This window comes from Lampetra planeri, chromosome 6, assembly GCF_965212315.1.
Source record: "Lampetra planeri chromosome 6, kcLamPlan1.2.h2, whole genome shotgun sequence".
In the NCBI taxonomy this organism is placed as follows: domain Eukaryota; kingdom Metazoa; phylum Chordata; class Hyperoartia; order Petromyzontiformes; family Petromyzontidae; genus Lampetra; species Lampetra planeri.
Genome location: NC_136112.1, coordinates 100,242 through 126,924, shown reverse-complemented (window position 1 = coordinate 126,924; position 26,683 = coordinate 100,242). Strand labels below are relative to the sequence as shown.

The window sequence follows — 26,683 nt, the reverse complement described above, 5'->3', positions numbered from 1 at the left end:
GATGATTAAACACGAGGCGGCCGAGCTCCGTCCTCCTTTTGGTCTCGTTCTGACAATGTGATGTGTAACTTTGATCCTTACCCATATATCGATAGTTCAATGTGTATGTACAATTTATTGACTGTGTGTTGTCTTGGTGTTATTTGGGACAATTTTAACTGTTTTACTGCCTTTCCCAAGCTTGTAAATTGATGTAATGTACTTACGCAATTCGATTTTTTATATACTTTTATTTATTGAAGGGCCGACACGGTGGCGTGATATTATCTTCCTCGCCTGGTGTGCAGGAGGTCGGGGATTCGATCCCGACCCTGACTCCTGTTGTATATTTGGAGTCTGCACGTGGATTTTTCTCTCCAGGTCCTCCGTTTTTTCCCCTCCACGTATAGAGAACTCTGCGCTTAGATTATGTAGGTTGTGTGGCCGCTATGCAAGTCCACATGATGAGCCACTTCGCTGAGCTATAAGTTGTGGCCAGGTCACTTCGTAAAAAGAAGCTAATCGCTCAGTGGGCTTTACCTCATCATCATTATTATGGGCTTTACCTGGTAAATACAAGTTTAGTTTCAGTTCGTTTGTGATTTTCTATACTTAACGTGTTTTTGTATTGTTTTGTAACTTTTCACCCACCCCTACTGGTAATTTTGGGGAAAGAGCTTTATAGCGAATCGGATTTCTCCATGCAGTGGAAATTAAAATTCTGATTTCCTGGCGTGGACACGACATCTGCACGGCGAGCTAATAGAAGTTGCTGGGCAACTCTGTCGCCGAGGCGTTTACCAGTGTCCCTCCCCAATGAGTAATAAGTAATCCCGGAACACAAGTAATCAGTAATCCATGATCATGAGTAATCAGTAATCCCTGGTCACGAGTAGTTAGTAATCCCTGGTCACGAGTAATCAGTCCTCCAGACCACGAGTAATCAGTAATGCCCATCCACGAGTAATCAGTAATCCACGACCAGGAGTAATCAGTAATCCCTGACCACGAATAGTCAGGAATTCCTGACCGCGAGTAATCAGTAATCCCTGGCCATGAGTAATCAGTAATCCCTGGTCAAGAGTAATCAGTAATTCCTGACCATGAGTAATCAGTAATCGGTAACCGGCAGTTGAGAGTGCACGTGGCCATCGCAGGCGGGCGCTAATTGGCCAGCGCGGCGCGTGACGTCTCTGCGAGCCCGCCCCTGGCTGGACCACGTGACGGGGCGCGGGGGTGGGGGCAGGGAGCGCGGGGGGATACACGAGGAGGAGGAGAGACGCGCGGGGCCACAGAGAGACACGGGGGGGTCAGGGACACGGAGACACTGTGAGAGACACTGTGAGAGACACGGGCACACTGTGAGAGACACCGCGAGCGAGGCGAGGAGACGGGGACACGGACGGGAGGAGGGGGGAGGAGGGAGACACTGGGTCAGACACGAGGAGAGAGACGCGGCGGGGCATACGGGGAGCAAAGACACGAGGAGAGAGCCGCTGGGAGAGAAACACGAGGGGGGACGCGGCGGGGCGAGGAGGCGCCACCGCAGTGCGATTGCCGGTAAGAGTCAGTGAGAGTCGAGTTCAGGGTGAGAGTCGGGTTCAGGGTTGGGGTGAGGGGCTGAGGTCCCCGGGCCCCGAGGCACGGGGGGCCCCGATACCTCTTGGAGCCCCGGTCACGGCGGTCACGGCGGGCGGGACCCCGTGCGGGAGTCTCCGCCTCTCGGCTCCGCGTTGCGCAACGCGGCCTGGCAACGGCGCGGAGCCCGCGCCGAGGCCGCGGTGGGCGGGAGGCGCCACCCTCTGACCCGGGGCCACGCGAGACCCGGGGCCCGTGGACCCCGGCCTGGGCCCGTGGGTCCCGGCTGGGGCCCACGGGCCCGGGGCACGCGGACCGCGCGGCCTCGGACCCGGAAGCGCGGCCTGGAGTCGGCGTTACTAACTAATACTACGTCACTAACTTCTACGTCACTAACTACTAACTACTACGTCACTAACTACTAACTACTATGTCACTAACTACTACGTCCCCAACTACTACGTCACTAACTACTAACTACTACGTCACTAACCACTAACTACCGTGTCACTAACTACCGTGTCACTAACTACCGTGTCACTAACTACACGTCACTAACTACCACGTCACTAACCACTACGTCACTAACCACTACGTCACTACCACGTCACTAACTACTACGTTATATTCATAGGGAGATGAATATTTGTTCCATCCTTAATCGCAATGATGTAAAGACCTTTTTCAGTCCACCGCTGGATAGAAGACCTCTCCAAGCGGCTCCATCTCTCACGGTTTCTGCCACGCAGCAATCCACTCGGCACCTGCCCACGAGCTGATTCCATCGCTCCATTCGGAACGGAACGTGTCCAAGAGGTGGCGGCAGCTTTGAGGCCTTCATCCAGCAGTGGATTGCCACAACTGATGATGCTGATGATCTCCTTGGTGGGCGTCCTCAAGGGTCCCCCTTCCATTCCTTGGCTGCCACTCATCATTCTTCACCATCCTTAGCAGGAAAAGCTGAACACCGACGTACCTCCAAAGTGTACATCCCAGATGGTTGTTAGTTTCCTTCGTAGGTTACGGACAGCGTGAAGTTAAAGTTCTACCTTGCTTCAAGTCTCGGTGGTAACACTGCCTCAGAGCAAAATGCGCATGCACTCCATTCTTGACTCGGTCGCCTTTCTGCGTTTGTATGTTATGCTCCTGTTCAGCTTGGGTTTTCTCTGGTTTTTCAATTTTCCTCCCATCGATTAATACATCGGTGTCATTCATTGGTGTTGTCCAACAATCCCAGTGCAGCAGCACCCTCTTGAAATAGTCTTTGAGCTCCTTGGTATTCTTTTTATGGATACAAAAGTAATCGTAATTTATACGATTCCCATCTATAGTGGACCTGAGTAATTTGCCTAAAGCAGAGAGAAAGCGGGGAAGCTTCTCTTGGTGACGAGTGCAGACAGAGTCTGTTGACATCTGCGCGTTATTGCCCTCTGGCGAGTCCCTGTTTTCTGACAGCGGGACGCATACTCGACGTTACCAGATTCGGTGGTGAGCCGTCGATGTTTAAATCCTCTTTAACGCAACCGGACTTTCAGAGATGATTGTGCTACTTAATATATTTTGGTTTGTGTTTGAGTTAGGCCACGTGGTAGAGTTTTGCCAAACATATTATCGTTCACCGTACACCACCCAACAAGTTTGTCATGTTTGCACAGTGTTTACACATGCCTACGTATTGATCAATATCTGACCAAATACACTCCTCACTGATGCCATAAGATTTTTCATGACTGAATTAAAAATCAACAATATTAACTGTGACAATCTTGGGTGGTAAAAGGTTAATGACAGCAATCTTTCCATAAACTACCGTGTGGCATAACCCAATGATATGGGTCTTAGTTGGTTTTTACATCGGAGACCTATGTTTTCCGGTACTAATTTTACCTACCCCAGTGGAAGGATGATGGACAGTCAACCTCCACTTGCATTCTTCCAATTGCGAGCTACTCGCTCTGCCACTGAGCTCCGTGATAAAATCGTCAGCTCACCCCTAAAATCGGTGAAACTAATTATTTGTAGATACTGCATTAGTAGTGGTGCACAAACACCAAAGCCCAACACATTCATCAGTAACGATGGGCCAGTGCCCCACGTTTGCTAGAATCGTTCGGGTTGGCGAGTAGGGCAGGCGAGCGGCGCCTTGGAGCGGCATGGAGTTTTAGTGGAGAGGCTTTCTCGCCTGCTCACCAATCGCGCGAGACGCTGAGCGGCGAGCGTTCTGCGTGTTGTCCCTCACAGATGGCGGACCCCGAGCAAGACCTCCTCTTGGCGGCCCTCAGCGAGAGCGGAATCTTCCCCAGTGACCTGGACAGCGACCTCTCTGAGCCCAACTTGCCTTCGCAAGACGTGAGCCAACACACATTTGCATGCTACACGGCAGTGCTGGTGGGCGCTGGGGTCAGGGTCGAGGTTTGGTGGTGGTTGTAGATGTGGTGATTGTGTTTAACCAGGTGGGAACTCAAGAGACGAGGGGCCCGTGTACCGAACGGTTTACACAATTCTTTAAATTGAAGAGGCCACAATTTATTCGAATTTCTGATTATTCACAGGATTTACGCAATGTATACATTTCCGTAAGAATGTACAAATGGTAGCAAGCAGTCATACGTCCGCCATGACTTGAACACGGCTAGTACGTGGAAGAAGATATCTCAGTGTTTGTCGTGGTGCTTGAGCGGTTGTGCGTGTGTCTTCTCTGTGGATCTTGTTGTTGTGTGTTTCAAGTTGTATTGGAGCAGTTGTATTTGCGTGTGTAGTTTTGGTGATGCATGATTATTTTATGGTTGTTTATCATTGTAGTTGTTTGAAGTTGTTGACATCTGTATTTATAATGGTATAATGGTTATTATACATTGTATTCTACTATGTCATCAACTTTGATAACCTTTCGAACATGGCTCACATTATTTATAGCTGTGCTCACCTCTGCCACACGTGTTCCTTTATTGCGTAGCTGCCGCTGCTGCCGCCGCGAGATGTCCAGTTTATTTCTCGGAGGTGAACACCACGCGATAAACGAGGTGTTCACCTCATCAGACGCGAACTGCGCTCTTCTATCTGAGGAGAGGCAGTATCCATGGAAACTGGCGCCAAAATCGTTGTTGCAGCTGATTGTCCGGGGGAGCAGGCGTGTTGATGTCATCCACGGCAACCGCGGTGCCCTGCCCATGTCTGTGAAGCGGCTGCGGTGCGCACAGAATCCCGCCTTTTGCACCATGCATTTGGTAGCGAATGCAAATCGTTTCCTGCTTAGATTGACACATTTTCTGAACCAACCAGGCCCCAGGTTGGTTTAATTGCAAGTGACCTGGGTCACAAACAAGACAAAAACAGTAGCACAAAACGATGAAGCAAATATAAATCGGATAACAACCGCGTTACAGAAGAAATAATATTGCACAAACGTAAATTAATATTAAACAAAATAGATTTCCTTAAATGAATGTTTGCTTGAACAAATTACTTAAAATAAACATAGCAAAGTGAACTGAATGAAACATTAAAATTGCTTCAGGATGATTATTGCACTAGTACGTAAATAAGTAAAAATAGTGAATATTCTTGCTCAAGAGGATTGAGGACTTGATGATCATCGCTTCACAGCTCAGCAGTCGTGGAAACTCTGGCGAGGGTCGTCTATCCATAACACAACCACTGTTTATGGTACCTAGTCTACCGACCCTAGAGAGCTGACGGGCTGTCAATCCCCAACCAGGATTTGGGACCTTCTGACGGCGAGCCGCTCGCTCTCCCGCCGAGCCACCAGTATGTAAACGGGCGGCGACGTGCGTCACGGACAAGGGCGGTTTTAGTTCACGTCCAGCGTGTGGAGCGGTTGAGGAGCCGATGTCGGCGAGCGCGAAACGTGACGGTGGCTCTGTGATGCCGCAGAGCGCCGTGATGGGAGGCTCCGAGCTGCTGGATCATATCGTGGGCTCCACGCTCCTCCTGGGCCCCGCCGCGCCCGGCGCCCCGCTCGCCACGCGGCCCCCTCAGTCGCCGCGCCCCGCCCTCGCCACCGTGGCCTTCACGCGAGGCATCATCGCCCCCTCACGGGCCCCGCAGCCCTCCAGGCCGGCCATGGCCCCCTTCACTCTGCCCCAGCTGGCGGGGGCCCAACTGCGGCCCACGGCAAACCCCGCGCAGGCTCAGAACAAGGTAACTCGTGCGGCGGCCGGTCTCCCGCATCCCGTGAGCTCGCACGTGCGACGCACGGAGAGTGCCCGGTGCGGCGTCCGCCGGCGAGTGCGAGGACGGTGACTAGGCGATTCTACTTCTTACGCATGGCATCATGGTCGGCAACTTATCATTCGACATTTAAGTTAGACGGCCACGCAGCAGCTTCGGATGATACGTACAGGATTTGCTCGATGCCGCAATAGGTGATTAGCCGTCTTGCACCCATGGGTCTTCTCCTGGTTCTCGGGTATCCTCTCCGTGTTATACTCGTACTAATTAATGGGGTTGATCAAACATCACAAAGGTGGGGCAATTACAGGTGCCGGTTCTGGCTGCTTTCCCCAGCTCTTGTCTGTGGCGTCCCGCACCTTTGTGCATGTTACAAAATCTGCAGCGTTTTGATATGCAGATTGCACAAATCTTGCTGTATAGACAATAATATATAAAAATGTATTATGATAAGCCTTTAAATTATTATCGCTGCAGAGGCCTGCCGCCCTCCCCTCTGTTCCACCCTTGGCGCAATGCGCCGTCGGGCCACTTGGCTGGCACCGCGAGTGCGCTGCGCATCCTGGTGCAAACGTGCAATATTTTTAATTTGAGCATTGAGGTATTTCACGTGGAAAACCCCTGGAGATGCAGCCACTCGATGGAGGGGGGGTCTCAGGGTGTTGAGCGTCGCGTGCGCAGCAGACTGCGCGAGCCCTGCCGTGCGTCTCGAGGGTATCGTCGCTGCATGTGGACGCGTCTGTGCGTAGGTGCGACTGAAGGATCTGCTGCATCTGAACAGCCTCTCCGAACTGCTCAAGCTGAAGCCGCCCCCGGGAGTGACCGCCCCCGTGGCCGCCGCGACAGGTGAGCAGTGCGGTGGTCGCCCGCCTGTCGACCCTCTTCTCATCGGTGTGGTGGAAAGCGCGAACGAGCAAACGTTGCTTCGCAAGAGCGGCGGAGCAGATGGAGCGTGGGGCCCCTTGGGCGTTTGTGATGTCGCTCTCGCTCGCTCTCCCTGGCTCTCCCTGGCTCTCCCTCGCTCTCCCTCGCTCTCCCTCGCTCTCCCTCACTCTCCCTCGCTCTCTCTTGTGCCCAGTGGAGCCCACGAACGGGTTGCTGAAGAAGGAGGGGCCGGTGTCCGTGGGGATGGGTGCCGCTCCGGGGAAGGAGGCGGTGGCGACACGTGTGTGGGCCACAGAGGAGCTCAAAATCAGGAGCTTCTCTCCCACGGTGCAGGTGTGTGCACGCGTGTGCACCTGTGGGTTTGTGTGTGGTCTGCTTGTGTACCTGTGTAATGAGCCTTTGTGTGCGTGTGAATATGCGTGCCTGTGGATGTGGGTGTGAGTTTGCATGTGCGTGCATGTCCATGAACCTGTTGCGAACCTGTGTGTGCGTGTGTGTGCGCGTGATTGGGTGAACCTTTGCGTGCCCGTGTGTCTCTGTGTGCACAAGTCAGCGAATGTACCTTTCCAGCATTCCTGGTTTTGCGCAGCCCATCCCAGGGCCTTCTGTGTGAGCTTGAGACGCTGCTGCTGCTGCCTGTGTCCCCCCACTCCTCTGACTTTCATAAAAACACTGTCTTGAGTTTTACTATTATCAGCACGCCTTCAACTTTTTTTGAGGATGGTCCTGCCAAGTTGTTTCAGTATGGGGTGATGTTTCGGCTGTGTGTGATCCAAATTGAGTAATTGGCAGGCACTCGAGCATTTGGGTGTTTAACCAATTGGGAGGAAACTGGAGAACCCAGAGGAAAGTCATGCAGGAGGAGAACGTCCAAACTGCACACACAGACACGCTCTGCAGAACGGGGAGAACGCACAAACTGCACACACAGACACGCTCTGCAGAACGGGGAGAACGCACAAACTGCACACACAGACACGCTCTGCAGAACGGGGAGAACGCACAAACTGCACACACAGACACGCTCTGCAGAACGGGGAGAACGCACAAACTGCACACACAGACACGCTCTGCAGAACGGGGAGAACGCACAAACTGCACACACAGACACGCTCTGCAGAACGGGGAGAACGCACAAACTGCACACACAGACACGCTCTGCAGAACGGGGAGAACGTCCAAACTGCACACACAGACACGCTCTGCAGAACAGGGAGAACGTACAAAGTCCAATATTAATACCCACCATTCACCACTAAGTGACGGTGACGTCACCCCTGTGCCTGTGCCAGGCCAGGTGCACTTTGAGGCCACATGAAGTGTCGAAGACTCGCTGACAGGAGGGCATGGGACAGACCCTGGTGCCATAGTTTGGTTGACTGAGATGACTGGTAGATGCACCAGTTGTACGCCCTAATGTGCCAACTTGCTGCATTTTAGACACCCGGCACTTCGCTCGTTGTTGTGAGTGTCGCTCTTCTGCCCTTCGTTGTTGGAGGGCGACTGCCTCCAACTGCCCAGTAGCGTCCTTCACAAGCCTCCTCCAAAGAGGCCGATCTTGACACTGCTGGCAGCAGTCTTCAGCAAGTCCACTGAACTCCACATCCTTCCAAACCACATCAGTCCATCTCTTTTCCCACCCATAGCATGCCCATTTAACCCCCTCTATGAAGTCAAACAGAAGCTGCTTGGGCATGCGGTAGCTTGGCATGCAGGTTACATGACCCAGCCAACAACACAGCCTTGCCTGCCGGAGGAACTCACTGATGGGAATGTGTCCAGACCTTTCAAGGATATGTGAGCTCACACAATTCAGCCTGGTTAAACCCAGGATAGATTGTAGGCAGGCCAGCTTGAATATTTCTAACCGGTGCAGATGTTCCATTACAGGGGTCCACGTTTCACAAGCACAGAGAAGGGAGGGCATGATTGTGGCCTGGAAGATTTGAAGCTTCGTGCGTGCATTTCCAACATTACGCAGCTGATGACACACACACGCTCTGCAGAACAGGGCGAGAACATGCAAACTACACACACACGCTGTGCAGAACAGGGGGGAGAGCATACAATCTGTATCCATGCCCTGCGAGCTGCGAGTGTCGCCACTACGCCAGTGATACAGTGGGAGCCTTGAACCGGTGCAGTCGGTACAACTCCTCCATGCGGCCGTTTGCACTCAGTAGGGTGTGCCGGGGCATGTTTCCAGGCAGCCGTGAAGGACGAGGAGGAGGTGGAAGAGGAGGAGGAGGAGCTGGGCCACACGGAGACGTATGCCGAGTACATGCCCCTGAAGCGTGAGCGTCATGCACGCACGCACACACACACGCAAGCGTGCACGTGGTGTGAGGGAGTAGCGAGTTGCCTACGTGCGAGTACCAGTCCATGTGGCCATGTCCGGTGTGTCCATGAGTACTCGCCTGCATGTGCTCGAGTAGTCATGCATGTGTAGCGTCTGTTTGTTCTCGCCTGCGTGTCTGCGAGTACTCGCCCAAGCACGTGCGTGAGTACTCGCCCGCTTGCGTGTGTGCGTTGGCGCGTGCCACAGTGCGCATCGGCCTGCGGCACCCGGACGCGGTGGTGGAGACAAGCTCGCTGTCCAGCGTCACGCCGCCCGACATCTGGTACCGGCTGAGCATCCCCGAAGAGACGGTGGACAGCGGCTGGCTTTCCGCCCTGCAGCTCGAGGCCATCACCTACGGCTGCCAGGTGGGCGAGCACCGTGGCCCGCCGGGGCGTTCGCGGGCACCGGCGGCACGGCCGAAGGCCGGCTCGGATCCCGTGTGGTGTGGCAGGTCGTTGGCGGCGCTCGTGCAGCTGAGCGGTCGTAATGGTGAAGTGGCTGGCCAGTTGAGTGAGCGGCTCACAGCTGCGAGTCTGTGGGTTTCTTAATCTGTGGGTCTCTGTGCGAGTCTATACGCAGATAATGGGAGACTCTCACGGCAGATCTTGGAGGTCGCCTTTCGGGATCTTGTAGAGAGCGTTGGTGGTGAGAAGGTGTGGGGGCATCAATGGCTTTAGCCATGATGTCGTCTTGATCTTTGTGGATAAGTCTACAGTGTTTTTTTAAAATGGAGTCACCCCCGCCATATGAATGTGGAATTTCCACCACTGGCTCAGGGCTGTAAACATCAGGTGAGCACTGGCCTGTGTAAAAATGAGACCTGTACTTGTGCTTCATGCACACAAACTCCAACAACCACAACCGGAGTCGTGCGCCATGCATCTGTGCTGTGGTGTTGTGGTGTGCGCAGCAACAAGAGACGTACCTCACCAATGGGGAACGCGCCGGGTTTTTGATTGGAGATGGCGCCGGGGTTGGTAAAGGCCGCACCATCGCTGGCATCATCTACGAGAATTACCTGCTGGGGCGCAAACGCGCCGTCTGGTGAGGCCTGCACCCTCGCCGTTCACCTCCCGTCTGTCGCCGACCCTGTTAGCTCGTGAATGTATGGAATGTTTAATTGGTGCCCTCCACGAGCCCACCTTGTGCCTGCGATGCGTACATGTGTGGCCTAGCGGAGGCGGCAGTTCTGTCCGGTGGGCCGCCCTGGTTAATGCCGCGCTGGAGGTGAACCGTAAAATTCTTCGCACCGCGTGCTTCGCTCACAGTGGATGGTAAAGATCCCCGTGACGTCATTCGAAGAAGAGTAGGCCATCCTGTGTAGGCGCCACAGTGAAAACTTGAAATCGTACTCTCGACTTACTCGATTCCAAAGCGCACCGCAGTCTACGAATACAATCTAGCAGGACCCTCCTGAATAAGAGTCTTAAGACTGAGGCTGTCCTTGGTAAACAAGCAGAATAATAACGATAATGTGGAGGTAGTACAAACACAGGCGCTGTGTGTGAGTGCGCTCTGCCCAACTGCTGCGAGTGTAGTTGTTACGTAGCCAACCGTGCTAATCGGAGGTGCCCACAGGTTCAGCGTCTCTAACGACCTCAAGTACGACGCGGAGAGGGATCTAAAGGACATCGGAGCGAAAAATATCACGGTTCACTCCCTGAGCAAGGTGAGCGCCGAGTGAGGCAGCATCCATGGACGCGGTCGGAATCGCCCGGAATGCTGCTGCGACGTGGCGTGCGTGATGCATTGGGAAGGCTCGGGCTGGCATGTTGACCATGAGGGTGGTCCCCAACACTAATTATTTGTGAAGGTTGTATGTATTTTGAGCTTATTTCGCACCGTATGTAGCCAACCATCTTATTGTTCGTGAAGATTCCCCATATTTACCCAGCTGTGTGTGATCCCAATTGAGTAATTTGTTGGTAATTTTTCATACTTTTTTTGGCCAATACCAATGACATAGTGGGGTTTTTTAGCTATGGAAGGAAACCGGGGAACCTAACCCATGCAGAACAAGGGAAGAACATACAAGCTCTGAAAGCTTGGCAGTACCTTCCTGAAAAAGAGTCTTGCGACTCGGTGAGGCATGCCTGTGTAAACAAGCGGGATATTCGTTATAATTGGCGAATGGCAGCTGTTGTTGATGCTGCTCTTGCTTATGCTGCTTCTGTTGTTGCTGATACTACTGCTGATGCCGCTACTACAGTTGCTGATGCTGCTGTTCTCATGTTGGTAGTTCAAATATGGCAAGATCACGTCAAAGGAGAATGGCGCGGTGAAGAAGGGCGTGGTGTTTGCCACATACTCGGCGCTGATCGGGGAGAGCCAGTCGGGCGGCAAGTACCGCACGCGCATCAAGCAGCTGCTGCACTGGTGCAGCGACGATTTCGACGGCGTCGTATCCTCGCCACGCGACCCCGCACTCACCGTGCGTGAATGCTCACCCGCGTCCCACCCCCCAACCCACCCCTTCAGCGCCTCCACGAGTTGCGATTTCAGGTTGTGGACTGATCCGATGATCGGTTTGTGTCGGTGTCGTGTTTCCGGTCTCGTTTGTGTTGGCTTTTACATTTTTGGGGGGATTTTTCACTGCTCTATCATTTGGATATTAGTTTGTTGTCCTTCCCCCACACCTCGGATTTCTACGTTCGGTACAAAAGAAGTTCATCATATACACATTTGCATAGATTACGTAAATGGTCAGTGATAGATCTGGCGAGCAAGGGGAAGAGAAGACCAAAGAGCAGATGATGGGAGACGGTCAAGGCAGTTGGTGGAGGTCGCGTGTTGACTGCGTGGCAGCTGCGGGACCTGGTGCAGTGTAACGAGAGTGCGTTGGACGTGCGGCAGTGGTCACGATGACGTCTCGATCTTGTGATAATTTAAACACGTGACTCAGTGCTTGGATTGTCGGTGTAACAGCCGAGGAGCGTGATCGAGGGGAGGGCGACGCTCACCGCCGCAAGCAGAGATGGGCGTCATGCAATCCTTGACTCCCGCACGTCAGATAATTTTTGATGAGTGCCACAAAGCCAAGAACCTATGTCCCGTGGGCTCCTCCAAGCCGACCAAGACGGGCCTGGCCGTGCTTGAGCTGCAGAACCGTCTGCCCAAGGCCCGCGTCATCTACGCCAGCGCCACTGGTGAGGGCCCCCTCCCTCCCCCATCCCCTCTGCCCCTCCCCTCCCCCATCCCCTCTGCCCCTCCCCTCCCTCCCCACCCCGTCATCTCCAGCTCCATGCTCGTCTGTCACCTCCCTGTTCCATAAGCAGACAATTGTCCTCCTGCTCGTGGCTCCCTCTCAAGTGGTTTTTCTCACTCATGGCAGGCCACACGTGCGGCATTCATGGGGTGCAGAATTTCAACATCGCCGGTTTAATGCCGATGCGGCGCAGTGGCAGCACTCGCTCCTCGCAGCAAGATGCACCGACGTTCGATTGCTGCCTTCGGTCCTTGCTGTGTAGATTTTGTATGTTCTCTCCCTCCTTTTCTTCGTGGGCTACTTCTGGGTTCTCTGGTCTCCTCCCACAGCTAAAATCACAGAATGTAACTGGCACTGGCCAACCATCACAATGCTGAAACATTACATGCAAATGAATCAATCGCACAACGACAGCAACGTCACCCCTCCACTGCGACAACTTGGCAGGACGTTCCTTAAAAAGCATATTGAGACTTTCCTGGGTAAATAATTAGAACCGTGAAAGTAAACTCTGGGGCGGGGGACGGGGGGTGTGGGCGTGTTGTTGTTTTGTTTCGCGCGCAGTGCTGACCGCTGCTATCTTATGCTGCCCTGGTCAGGTGCATCGGAGCCCCGGAACATGGCCTACATGAACCGGCTGGGGATTTGGGGGGAGGGGACCCCCTTCCGCGAGTTCAACGACTTCATCCAAGCCGTGGAGAGGAGGTAGCGAGCACCGACACTGCCGTCACAGCCAGCACACCACGCGGGGGCCACGTGCGGTGGCGGTGTTGGTGCTGACAGTCGTGCTGTGTGCGTGACGTTGGTGGTGGTGGTGGTGCCGTGTGTGACACTGGTGGTGGTGGTACTGCGCCCTCCAGGGGAGTGGGCGCCATGGAGATCGTTGCCATGGATATGAAGCTGCGGGGGATGTACATCGCCAGGCAGCTCAGCTTCTCTGGCGTCACCTTTAAGATCGAGGAGATCCCCCTCGACAGCAAATACATCTCCATGTACAACCGCGCCGTGCACCTGGTGAGAGGGGGGGCCCCCCTGCAGGTCTGCTCACACCTCCACAGGGCTCGCGCTGCCCCCACTGACAGAGTCTGGGAGAGTGGTGAGCGCGATGGTGTCGTTAGCATGATGGCATGGCAGGGGCGGGGAGCGTGACGGTGTGGTGATGGCGACGGTGTGGCGAGAGTGATGGTGACGAGGTTTGTCCTCGCGTGTGTGCGTACGCACAGTGGGTGGAGGCGCGTGAGAAGTTTCAGATGGCGGCGGAGCTGATTGACGCGGAGCAGCGCATGAAGAAGTCCATGTGGGGACAGTTCTGGTCGTCACACCAGCGCTTCTTCAAGTACCTGTGCATCGCGTCCAAGGTGCGCCGCCTCGTGCAGCTCGCCAGGGAGGAGGTCAAGAACGGCAAGGTGAGAACGTTCTTCGTGTCGTCACTCTGCTCGTTTTCCTGGGCAAGCCTCTCCAAGTCTCGGGTTCTCTGTTCTGGGAGAGGGTCCTGCCAGGTTTTCGGAGGAGGGGCTGATGATCGCTGTTCCGTGTAGATTTCGATTGAGCTATTTGTGGTGTAACTTTTAAGATTTGGCGAATTTGATCAAGGACACCAGCACGCAGTGGCCTACTCTTCTTTGAATGATGTCTCGGTTATTTTTTATGGTCAATGAATTTGCAGTATTAATGGGCACAGCGGCCAGTGGTTTCAAACCGCGAATGTTTGCAATGAGCGGCGAATGCGCTACCGCTGGGCCGCGTCACAATGCCGGCACGCACGCGTATCCGTGCACACGCACAATGATACGCACGCGTTCACGTGATGCTCGCGACGATGCACACGTGTTCACGTGACACGCACAATGATGCGTTCACATGACACGGTCGGCGTGTCTCTCTGCGCTCTCGTGCCGCCCGCTGACGTGTTGTGGTTGTGCCCTCGTGCAGTGCGTGGTGATCGGGCTGCAGTCGACAGGAGAGGCGCGCACGCTGGAGGCGCTGGAGGAGGGCGGTGGGGAGCTCAACGACTTTGTCTCCACCGCCAAGTACGCGCACCGACCCGACCGGATAGTGGGGATGATGGATTTGTCTCAAGGACGACACAGCCCAAGTAACAGAGCTCTTATCTCGTAGCTGCCTGCCTGGGCTGTGCGACATGCAGGGCCCAAAACGTTAAGTGGCCAGGAACAAACAGCACTATCAAGTTGCAATGGGTGGGTAAGCGAGTTGGGTGACCAAGTGAATGTGTAGGTGAGTGAGTAGGAGAGTGGGAGTATGGGCGAGAGGGTGAGTAGATGTGGCCAGACACCACAACACCGCAAGGGGCCAAGTGACAATGTGTGTGTGTGGAATGCTCAGCCCACCGCTTGACTGTGCCGTGCGTGTCCTCTCCCCTGCCCTGCTGTGATGGTTATGCTGCTCCCCCACTCCCTCCCCACTCCCGCTCTCCCTCTCCCCCCGACCCCTCCCAGGGGAGTGTTCCAGTGTCTAATTGAGAAGCACTTCCCCGCCCCCGACCGGAAGAAGTTGTCGAGTCTCCTGGGCTTCGAGTTGGGCAGCCTGAGCCGGGGTGGCACCCAGCCGGCACGGAGTAACGCTGCCACCACAACCCCTGCCCAGAAGCGCAAAGGTGCCCTCGCCGCACCACCATCGGCAATACTGCCCCACCGCCGCCACCTTCGCCATCACCCTCGCTATCACCCGTGTCCTAATCCCCCGTGTTGATCCCCCCCATGTGCCTCGCAGCCAAGAGCCAGGATGCGCGGGGGCAGGTGAAGCGCGCACGCGCGGGGAGGAGCGAGAGCGAGAGCTCCAGCAGCGAGGAGGAGGACGAGGAGGACGAGGGCGGCGGCAGGGACAGCGCCTCCTCGTTCGAGTCAGTCAGCTCTGGAGATGACGACTTCAACCCCTTCCGCGATGAGTCCGACGATGAGGGTGGTGAGGGGACTCGCCGCACTCGCCGCTCACCCCACACTCGCCACTTACCCCACACTCGCCATACATCCACATCACACGCCACTCGCCGCATCAGCTGTGAAATATTGGAACAAACTCATGTCAATAAATACAATGCCCGGCTGCAGTTTTTCTTCCAGCCGAGGGGACACCCTGATGGCAGCTGTCCGTGTGCAGAACAAGGTGACGTAGCGTCGGTATTCTTTTGCCAGTAGGGGGTGATATTGCTCTTGGCTATTCCCTCACACTTAGCAGATTGTGCCAGTTCATCCCAAATATCCGTCCGGGAGTAGCCGAGAGGTTACGTCGTTACGGGCGGACATGCACGCAAGGGGTGGGGGAGGAGCGGGTGAGGAGCTCCCGTGCCGTTCCCTAGACCCGTGGCTGGTGAGGAAGGAGCGCAGGAAGAAGTCCGTGGAAAAGGAGGAGGAGAGGAAAAGGAAGAGTAAGAAGAGCAAGGGGAGCAAGCGGAATGCCGACATCGACCCCGACTCCATCCAGAGCGCGCTGCTTGCCTCCGGCCTGGGCCTCCGAAAGAGCAGCTTCTCAAGTGCAGGTGCAGTGCGGGGGCCCCTCACTCGCATCACCCATTTGGGTGGTCGGGTGGCGCAGTGGTAACACTTGTCCCTCGCAGCCAGCGGGGACCTGGCTAAGATCTCTGTGGTGATTATCTAAACCTAACAAAGATGGCCGGGTGCAACGTTGGCAACACCGCCCCCTGTGCCGTGCCAGCCTCGATAGAGGCTCGCCGAGAACACTCGCCCGTTCTGTAAGGGGCCATCCATTTAGTACGTACGCAAAAATCTGTCAAAACTTGACCCCTCCCCCCCTCCCTGTACCCACGCGTACTTTTTACACCCCCCCCCCACTTGCGTACGTATGCTTGACCCCCCCCCCCTACATCCTATAGAACGGCCGATATTTAATCCATGCAGAAACGATCAAGGATTAATAATATGAACGTGTTTAAGCAAACATAGTCCACCTTCGGCTGCATTAAATAATTAAGTTGCGTACCTTATTTTACTGAGCTGCGTGATGGCTGCAGTCAGGGGTGCGGTGGCATACAAGTGACACCTCTCCCACAGTCCCACTTCTCCCGGCAGTACTTGTTGTCTGACAGCTGAAGAAACTGAACTGTGGCTCATTTGAAGGCCAATGTAGACAAATTATTATCGAGGCTTCACCCCCCCCCCCCGTTTCCTATGCGTACGTACATTGTCAGTAGACGCCCCATACGCAAGCGTACGCATTTGGGTTGACCCTCCCCCCGTACGTACTAAATGGATGGCTCCTAAGGGGAACCTTTGTCTTTGCCCTTGTTTTCACCTGCGCGTGCGTAGGTGTGGGGGGGCTGTTGTCGGGCTCGGTGGGCACCTCGGGGCCCCCCCCCCTGGCGGGGACCCCCCCCGCGGGCGACGCGGTGGAGCGAGCCCAGGCCATGAAGCGCGAACTCCTCGACCACCTGGAGCAGCTGGCGGACGCATTGCCCCCCAACACGCTGGACGAGCTCATCGACGAGCTGGGGGGCACCGACAACGTGGCTGAGGTGCCCCCTTCCCCTCCTCCTCTCCTGTGCATCAATCCCTTAGGCGCTGGCTGCCATTGCTCAGGAGGCTGTGCGCCTGCTTGAACACGCGTGCGTGGTGTGAGCTTTTCGCACTTGACAGCCTCAAAGTGCACCTTGGCCAGGCACATGTGCTGTGGTGACATTACCGCCACCTAGTGGCGAACAGCAGTTGTTGCTGTGTGTATACATTGTGTGCTTGTGCGTGCTTGGGTGTGCGCGTGTGCGCGTGTGCGTGTGTGTGTGTGTGCGCGTGTGCGTGCGTGTGTGCGCGTGTGCGTGCGTGTGTGCGTGCGTGTGTGTGCGTGCGTGTGTGCAGATGACTGGGCGCAAGGGCCGCGTGGTCAGCAATGACGACGGGAGCATCGCGTACGAATCGCGCTCCGAGCTGGACGTGCCCGTGGAGATCCTCAACGTCACCGAGAAGAAGCGCTTCATGGACGGAGACAAGGTGCGGGCTTGCCATGGGACCCCTTCTCACTCCCCCAGGGCCTCTCATCCTCTGGGATTTTCTTAACCTCTTGGTCTCTCCCTCCATCCCCCAAAGTTCTCCTGCCATCACCCTGATCTAAGTCTAACCCAGTTCCCTCCCCCCAACCCCCTAGAGCTGCAGTGAAGCGTTATGGCGAGAGGGAGTGGATACTAGAGAAACATGCTCAAATGTCCACATGATAAGTCACTTTTTGCTCTTATCATTTGTGGCCAGGGCATTTCTGAAAAAGAGCCATATAGCTTCGTGTGCCTTACCTGGTAAAATAAAAATAGTTTAAAATATTTGATAGATTCTGGAGATGTGCCCTCGGAATGTGGTTGCGAAGCGGTGCCTGCGCAGTGAGGCTTGGCATAGTGTGTTGCCGATGTGACGGTGTGCCGTGCGGTGTCGCTGCAGAACATCGCGATCATCTCGGAAGCGGCGAGCTCTGGAATATCGCTCCAGGCTGACCGCCGTGCCAAGAACCAGCGGCGGCGCGTGCACATGACGCTCGAGCTGCCCTGGAGCGCAGACAGAGCCATTCAGCAATTCGGTATGGGCGGACCAGGGACAACCATCGGGGGCACGAGTCGACGAGGAGGAGGGCACAAGCCAGGGGGCACACCCACGGGGACCGTGCTAAGAGCGTTAGTCAGACGGTGTTCGTGAGAGCGTGTTGGTGCCGGCGAGAGCGTGTTGGTGCCCGGTGAGAGTTTGAGTGTGCACGGGTGTGGCTGTTCCCAGGCCGGACTCACCGCTCTAACCAGGTGAATGCCCCCGAGTATCTCTTCCTCATCTCCGAGCTCGCCGGGGAGCAGCGCTTCGCTTCCATCGTCGCCAAGCGTCTCGAGAGCCTGGTGGGTGGTGGTGGCGGAAGGAGGTGTCGCGTGGGGGCGGGCGGAGGTGCCACAGAAGGCGACCGAGTTTACAATTCAACCCAGGCGCTTCTTACTGTGGGGTGCATGTGTTACCACTGCATCACCACAATGCTGGCCCCTGTTTGAATCACCCCTGCAAACGGAAGCTTTGCATTCAGAATCGCAAAGCCCCTGAAACATCGGTTGTGGCAAAGTATTGGGGGCAACGGAGGGCCCTGTGGTTTATTTCACGAATCGGCGCCCATCGAGTGAGATATGGAACACATTGGGTTTGATACAAAAATTGTGCGAGCATCAATTTTGATGAACTTGGGCAGCATGGCAGAGCATTGGTAACACCTGTAGCAAGAAACGAGTGAGTTTGATTCCCAACTCCGTGCCTGACTCTGGAGTTTGTATTCTACATGGGTCTCCTCCAGGTTCTCCGGTTTCCTGCCATAGCTAAAAACACAAATAGGACTGATGAGCCAAAGGCGGTGGGGCATGGTGCTGGTTACCCAACCCTTCGTGTGCCGTGCCGGCCTTTGCAGGTGCTGCTTGCCAACGGCACTTTCCCCAACAGTTTGTGAAAGGTTACGTGCGGAATCTTGGCCTCTGTGCGTGCGTGCGTGCTAGGGTGCCCTGACGCACGGCGATCGCAGAGCCACGGAATCGAGAGATCTGAGCCGCTACAACTTTGACAACAAGGTGAGCAAAGCTCACCTCTGCGGCGCACAACGTGGGAGGGGGGGGGTGGTTGAGGGTCGGGGCAATTCCCTCGTCTTGCCAGCGATGCCAAGTTGAAGGTGAAGCGCATCTAGTGCTGGTGACTGCTGCACGCGGCTGACTGGAGTCCAGCTCTGGAGGCGAGGGTTGGTGGGTCACTGCACAAATTTAGTGAACCTCCCTTCATCACGTGGGCTTTGAGGTGCCATACCCTGGCTCGGCAGAAGGCAGTACAGCAAGTGGAGTAATATCCATCTCTTTCCATCTATACGGGGATAGCGTTGCTCCCCTCCTGCATGTGGGTTTTCTCCATGCACGTGGGTTTACATAGAGGACTGCAGAGCTTGGGCAATTGTTGATAGCACTTGCACTCCGACTGGCTGCTGCCTTCCCACTTGTCTGTGGTTTCTCGCGCCTCTGTTGTCTCTTCGAGAGCGAGTAAACCCTGTGCGGCGGCGCGTTGAGAGTCGTGATTAGAGATCGGAAGAAACCATTCCGAAGCAACAACTGTGCCATGTCAATGTCTCGTAGCCTCTGCAGTGATATCCTGCGGTCTGCAGCCAAACCAGGGCAGAGGTCAAGCAACTCCTAAATCGACACGTTTACCCTACTATCGCCAATCTGACGCCGATCAGGATTGGAACCCTGCACAATTGCGTCGTTTTTAAGTTAAGTTTTAAAACATCTTGAGTTGCATTTGGCATATTTCTGAGCAATTTTGGCAGGCCGCCCTGGTGAATTCTGCGGTGCTTAGCAACCATAAAATTCTGCGTGCCGTCTGCTTTGCTCATAGTGGACGTTAAAGACCCCACGGTGTAATTTCAAGAAGAGTAGGCCATTGTGTGCCAGCGTTACAGTCCAAACATGCCAAATTAAAAAAATGACACATTTGACTCAATTGGGATTACAATCATCACCCCTTCCTGTGAAAATATAGCAGGACCCTCCTGAAAGAGTCTTGAGACTCAGGCATTCGTGGGTGAACAAGCGTAGAAGCAACAACAACAACTGTTGTGCTTTGTGTCTCTCCTGTGCGCTGGCCCGGTGTGCCTGCAGTATGGCCGGCAAGCCCTGGAGATGGTCATGAAGTCCATCGTTGGCCTCGACGCACCTCTGGTGCCGCCCCCAAGCGATTACTGCGGTGACTTTTTCAGAGGTGACCCCTCCCCCACCATCCCCCTTTCCGCGGTGCCCTACACACGCGCGCCCCCCATTCTCTGTGGCCACACGACATCGACCTACGCAAGTGTGTCTGTCCGTGCGTGACTTCATCTTTGTTTCCTCCCCTAGACATCCTGAAGGGCTTGGTGGGGGTCGGCATGGTGAACATCGATGAGAGAATGGGTCTCCCCACTTTGGACAAAGGTGTGTGAACTGAGTTAATTGTGAATTTGTGCTATTATTGTTTCACTTGTTTGAACTTGAACTTAACTTTTTTTACTTCTTTCCCACCGTACGTAGTTATTCCGAGGTGTTTACCTAAGAACGCCTCGCTGAATCTCGAGGATCTTTTTCAGGAGGGTCCTGCCAGGTTTTAGCAGTGGGGGGGGGGGGCGATGTTGCTGCTGTGTGTCATCCCAATTGAGTAATTTTTGGGGAGTTTTTCATCATTCGGATGTTTTAGCCAATAGCAGTTGCATGGTTTGGCATTCTTTCTAGCTGATAACACAATGCTGACTACTTTGTGCTGTCGTCAAACGCCACTTGTGATGAGATGAGTTTCCCCGAGTGGAAGTGGTTCAGTAAAAACGGCTGCGCTGGGTGGGACGCTGGGTGGGACGCTGGGTGGGACGCAGGTGGGATGCTGGGTGGGACGCAGGTGGGACACTGGGTGGGACGCTGGGTGGGACGCTGGGTGGGACGCTGGGTGGGACGCAGGTGGGACGCTGGGTGGGACGCTGGGTGGGACGCAGGTGGGACGCTGGGTGGGACGCAGGTGGGACGCTGGGTGGAACGCTGGGTGGGATGCAGGTGGGACGCTGGGTGGGACGCTGGGTGGGATGCAGGTGGGACGCTGGGTGGGACGCAGGTGGGACGCTGGGTGGGACGCTGGGTGGGACGCAGGTGGGACGCTGGGTGGGACGCAGGTGGGACGCTGGGTGGGACGCAGGTGGGACGCTGAGTGGGACGCAGGTGGGACGCTGGGCGGGACGCAGGTGGGACGCTGGGTGGGACGCTGGGTGGGACGCAGGTGGGATGCTGGGTGGGACGCAGGTGGGACGCAGGTGGGACGCTGGGTGGGACGCAGGTGGGACGCTGGGTGGGACGCTGGGTGGGACGCTGGGTGGGACGCAGGTGGGACGCTGGGTGGGACGCTGGGAGGGACGCTGGGTGGGACGCTGGGTGGGACGCAGGTGGGACGCTGGGTGGGACGCAGGTGGGACGCTGGGTGGGACGCAGGTGGGACGCTGGGTGGGACGCAGGTGGGACGCTGGGTGGAACGCTGGGTGGGACGCAGGTGGGACGCTGGGTGGAACGCTGGGTGGGACGCTGGGTGGGACGTGAACAAGATGGGTAAGGGCCGATCGCCAAGACGGGCATCGGAGAGCGGTCTCCACAAATCCGATCGCCCAAAGGGAAGAGGAGACTTGAGAGGAGGAGGCGCAGAGAGACTGCTGGCAGGGCAGATGTTAAGAGGTTGAATGTTGACTGCAGCAGCTACTGTGGGAACTGACAGAGGTTGAGAGAGTTGGTGGTTGTGAGGGATGTGGTTGTGGGGGCATCGGCGGCGTTGACCACGACGTCGCGGCGTTGTGATCGAGCGGTGTCTGTCGTGCCCTGCCCGCACGGTGCTCGTTTGCCAGATTACAACAACATTGGGAAGTTCCTGAACCGCATTCTGGGAATGGAAGTGGCGCAGCAGAATTCGCTCTTCCAGTATTTCTCCGACACTCTGCAAGCGGTCATTGTCAACGCGAAGCGTGCGGGGAGATACGACATGGGCATACTTGGTACGTGCGTGTATCTATTGAGTTATCTTCATATTGTGTAACCAGGTGACAACTTGAGACTAGGATGAGTCATTTGCAAGAGTAACCTACAGCAATGAAGTAAATTTCAATCAGAACACAACAAAATGGCACAAACATACATCATTATGAAATTAAATGCATTTTATGTCATGAAAGTCGACTCAAATTACTCGTAAAAAACATTCATAGTCAACTTGTGCATATTTGGGGCTATTATTGCGGTCGTATGTAAGCAGACGAGCATGCATATGTGTCAAATACATTTGTGTGTGCGGCGCTAGGAACCCGGCCACCCAAGTTCCATTCCCACTCATGACAAATATCGGTGAAGAATTTCTGAAAAATTCCAGGGGCCTCCCGGAAGTCGACTCAGCCTTGAGTACCTGGTGCAATGTGTAAACATCAGCACTTGGGAGACAAATCCAGCTGGGCATGGTGTTGGCCACCCACCCCCTTCATGTACCTTGCCGGCCTTCCTAGATGCTTGCTGCAGCACTTGCTCCAACAGACTGTTGACACTATCGGGGGGATCTTTAGCTTTGTGCACACTCTACAACCCCTCCGGTGTCATCGTGACCACTTAAAACTTGACACGACGTGTCTGTGGCACTGGGATAGTGAAGCTGGCCTGGGCGACGCTCTCAACCATGTCCTTCTAAATAGGCGCCGACTGACATTGCACGTGCGTGTGTGCATAGACCTGGGCTCGGGGGAGGAACGTGTGAAGAAGCTGGAAGTGAAGAGGTTTAACACGCGCGGCCACTCGGGTGCGGGCCACGTGGAGATGTACACGGTGAGCGATGCTCGAGCCTCGACCTGCAGAGCAACGGTGTCACGAGCGTCGCGATAGTCGTAATGGTGAGGCGGTGTGTTTTGTGTGTAACGGTGATGCGGTGTCTGCCGGGTATGTTGGTGCTACTAGGTGTTGGTGGAGCGGGGAATGTCATGGGAGGAGGCCACCGAGGTGTGGGCCGACCAATCCGGGCCAGACGACGGCTTCTACCTGTCTCTGCAGGTGTGCACTCGCACACACTCACACACGTGGGCACCACAGCCTCCCAGAGTTCCAGACTTGCCTCTACTGCCAATTCAGTGAGTCAACGTCCAAAGTGATTTCCCACTCAAACTAGCATTGAGGCATTGTGCCTTATCTCATCTTTGCAGCCCAGAGCCAGCGGTGGTGATTCCACATTCCTATGGCGGGGGCTATAAACAAGAGTCGACCACCGCATATTCGAATATAAATCGCTGGGATTCTTGACGTGAGATTTGCCTCCCAGACCAGCGTGGCTGTTATCCCTTAAAGCGCGTCAGAGCCTGAGACCGCCTTTTGTACATGCATTGGGCGTGCGTCAGGTGCGTAACGGCAAGCGCACGGCTGTGCTGGCGCGGGAGGTGAGCACCAGGAAGCGACTCTTTCTCATCTACCGGCCCAACACTGGCAAACAGCTGCGGCACGAAATGTACGCCGACCTCAAGAAGAAGTACAAGAAGGTGCGTGGGGGGGGGGGACCTGCAAGACGTGCCTAATGTCGGCTATGCTTTGCATAACGTTGTCTGTGCTCGTTATCTGTGCTGTGTGCTGGCGTGTGGGAATGGTGACGCGGCGCTTCGTGCAGCGGTTCTCCACACTGGGGCGGGGGGTGCGGAAGCCTACAGGTTGCGCAGGCTGTGGCGTGGATACCGTGCAGGAGAAATTTTGAATATGGCCGTGGAATGTTGGTGTCACGTTGGTGTCACGTTGGTGTCACGTTTGTGGTGGGGGGGGGGAGGGACCAGTGGTCTTGACTGGGGGGCCATTTTATTAACAAAATTGAGAACCACTGGGTGGGCGCATTGTGCTGTGAACCCGGGGATCTGAGTTCGATTACCCACTGACGGCTGACATCAGTGGCGCGTGATATCTGAACCAGTCTTGAATAAGACAATTCCCTTTATTTGATCTGCAGGGTGGTGCATTGGTAACACTCGTGCCGCACAGCAATGCATGTTTGGGTTTGATTCCAGTCTGTTCTGCGTGGATTATCTCCGCGTTCTCTGGTGTCCTTCGATAGTAAAAAAAAGCCAATGTAACTGGCATTGGCCAAAACATCCTATTGCTGAAAAATTACCTGCAAATTCCCTATTTGGGATTATACACAGCAGCAACATCGATCTCTTTTATGAAAAATTGGCAGGACCCTGCTCAAAAAGAGCCTTGACTTAAATAATCACGCAGTGCTCTTCACCGTCTGATTAAACGTTGGGACCTCTGTGTTGTGACCTCAGGTGTCGTCGGACGATGCGATGCCTCACTGGGAGGAACAGTTCAACACCTCAAAGGACACCTGCACTCATGCTTACTGGTGACCACAGCACCACACTCCCTGCTTTGCGGCTCGCACAGAAACCATCGCCTCCTACTCACAGATTAATTAATGTGCATTTGTGCCACACAGATCGCTGCCATTATGGGGTCCCCTAGACCAGCGCTCCCCAACCTTTTTGGCACCAGGGACCGGTGGGGGGGGGGGGGGGGTTCTTCATTGGGTCTTTCCACCTTTTCAAAGAAGCTCTCCAGCGACGTTTGTTTTGTACTCATTGTGGCTACTAGGGGTTAGTAGCTTGTGGGCTCACCAACACTGTGACTGAGACGAGTGCGCAGTGTGGGAAAGAGGCGCGGATGGAAGTGGTCAATAATAAAACAATGGGGGCGGGCCACGCGCGGACTCACCGCTCTCACCTCTTGCTGTGCGGTCCGGTTCTTAACAGGCCACGGACCCACGGACCGGTACCGGTCCGCGGCCTGGGGGTTAGGGACCCCTGCCCTCGACTAAAAATAAACAATTATGCACTGCAAGAACCATGCGTGCAAGGGCAACGACACTCGATATTGAACAATTGCGCAAGCTCTTTGGTCCTAAATTAGGGTGTTTGGCGAACTCAATTAATGAATGAGCATTGCGTGGCTTAACCCACAAATCGATTATGAACTGTGACGCGTCGGGTTGTGCCGTAGGCGGGGAAACTGCAAGAAGGCGGCGCTGGGCATGGTGTGCGAGGTGGGCCTGCGCTGCCGAACCTACCACGTGCTCTGCGGCTCCGTGCTGAGCGTGTGGAGCCGAGTGGAAGGGGTCATGACCTCTGTGAGTGGCTCCCACTTGAAGATGCAGATTGTGCGTCTGCGGACCGAGGACGGCCAGAGGATCGTGGGTAAGTCAGCTGGTCACGTCCCCACTCGCTCGCCACTTGACCTGCTCAAACACCTGGTCCTTTATTGGTGGATAATTATTGTTACTCCTATTTGCTTACCCAGGAGAGCCTCACCGAGTCTTAAGACTGTTTTCAGGAGGGTCCTGCCGGTGCTTTTTTTGCGACGATTCCCAATTAAGATGGGCCGTGACGCTGGCACACAATGTCCTCGTTTTAAATGATGTCACACGATCTTTAACGTCCACTGGAAGTGAAGCAGATGCTGCGTCGTATATTACGGTTAACACACACCGCAATATTAACCAGGACAACCTACCGGATTAGAACCCCGAACATATGCAGCAGGCGATGACCGCGCTTTGGGTGGGCCATATCACCGCCCCGGACGCGTTTGTCAATGTTCAACGACTCAATGTTTCCGCGTGTGTTTTTCACAGGGCTGATTATCCCGCAAAGCTGCGTGCCGCTTCTCGCTTGCGTGCTGGCATCTGTGGAGCAGCAGCAGCAGCAAGCTGCACCTGGCTCGCTGCCATCGCACGCGTTGACGCCCGCGCACACTTAGAGCCCGCCTTGCGTAGAAATCGACGTCCCCGTAGTGCCGGATGGCAGAGATCGTAAGGCTTATGCCCTCGTTTAAATTAAACTCCGGCGTTAACAGTCGCCCTGTGGTAAGTACTATGGCTGTTTTGGAATGTGTATAGTTATTGGCCGAGTGAGTGGAACTGCCAGGCCGGGGAATCATCTGAGGAGAGCTCTCGACCGCAGCTCCCAGTCGCCATGGCTGGGTTGGTCAGTCCAGTTCGTTGCCCGTTTTAGTTTAAGTTAATTCCACCCCTTCCACCATCCCCCCAGCGCCTCCACTGTGCTCTCGCTCTGGAGCTGCCCGAGGTTTTCTGTGTAAATTTTCGACTCATGCTGCCCCTTTCCCAGCACCACCGTCTGTAAGATAATCCGTGGAATAAAAGATGCTGCCCGTTTTGCTCCCATGGTGTGCGTCTGTATGTTCTCAGATAAAGGTGCAGCCGTGCACCTTGTCCTCGACCAGACCGAGCTCTAGTGAGCCCCGCGTGCAAGGCCGGCGCTGGGGGGGTGGGGGGTGCTGGGTTGGGCCATGCACCACAAAACGTCCCTTTGCCCCCCCCCTTCCCGAGTTCACCCTCCTTAGTCGTGAATCACTGTCATAGTGGTGCTCTACACAGCGGCTCTCGCAGAAGCCGGTACCCGACCTGCCCTTCTAGAGGGTGTTTTTGGCCTACTTTTCCATGCTGGCCAAATGTCAAGGAAGGTTATTTAATGCCTTGCTTCACATCCGCAGTGTTTAGTCTGCAGAGTAGAGACACTTACTAGGCTTTAGAGTGACATCGCTTGGCTCCGTGCCTCACTTATGTCTGAAATAGTGTGCATGTTACAATTTGTATTATTAACCAGGCGAGCCCTCTCGAGAGGAGCCAAGGTCTCTCTGGTGTAGGCCTCGGCAAGGTAATTTACCCTTTTTACCGGGTAAAAGGGTAAAGGTGTCGACATGCCAAGGGGTAAGGTAAAGGGTAGGGTAAAGGTAGCTCGGAAGAATTACCCGGTAGGGTAAAGGTAGCGCGAAGTATTTCAAGGTAAATACGGTGCCTTGTTTACCGCTAAAAGCTCCGTGGCGCAGTCCGTGGCCTCCATTTAATAAGTAATATTTTTTAAAAACTTTTTAAAACACGCTTTTATTAAATGTACTAGTAATGGCAGAACTCCAGGAAGTGGTCCCCGAAGCTCGCCATAACGTAAGGGAGCAT

The 26,683-nt window shown here is 55.0% G+C and overlaps 1 protein-coding gene across 3 annotated transcripts; it reads left to right on the top strand.

Annotated features, from left to right (window-relative positions):
• The first annotated feature begins 1,240 nt into the window (after positions 1-1,240).
• On the top strand, positions 1,241-25,886 carry SBNO1 (strawberry notch homolog 1). Of its 3 annotated transcripts, none has more exons than XM_078595119.1 (32): positions 1,241-1,539; positions 3,799-3,906; positions 5,452-5,718; positions 6,498-6,594; positions 6,827-6,966; positions 8,840-8,927; positions 9,179-9,339; positions 9,885-10,018; positions 10,553-10,643; positions 11,214-11,375; positions 11,985-12,120; positions 12,779-12,884; positions 13,040-13,193; positions 13,403-13,585; positions 14,112-14,209; positions 14,636-14,793; positions 14,910-15,101; positions 15,496-15,675; positions 16,463-16,668; positions 17,006-17,137; positions 17,576-17,711; positions 17,903-18,015; positions 18,652-18,723; positions 19,798-19,897; positions 20,032-20,106; positions 21,546-21,692; positions 22,412-22,506; positions 22,636-22,728; positions 23,070-23,207; positions 23,982-24,058; positions 24,712-24,905; positions 25,343-25,886. In XM_078595119.1, exons 2-32 carry the CDS (start codon positions 3,799-3,801, stop codon positions 25,465-25,467), a joined length of 4,158 nt encoding a protein of 1,385 aa, XP_078451245.1. In that variant the 5' UTR covers positions 1,241-1,539; the 3' UTR covers positions 25,468-25,886. The 3 variants fall into 3 exon arrangements, with proteins under 3 accessions (XP_078451245.1, XP_078451244.1, XP_078451246.1); XM_078595118.1 differs by lacking the exon at positions 1,241-1,539 and adding an exon at positions 1,916-2,442; XM_078595120.1 differs by lacking the exon at positions 1,241-1,539 and adding an exon at positions 2,474-2,625.
• The last annotated feature ends 797 nt before the right edge of the window (positions 25,887-26,683 follow it).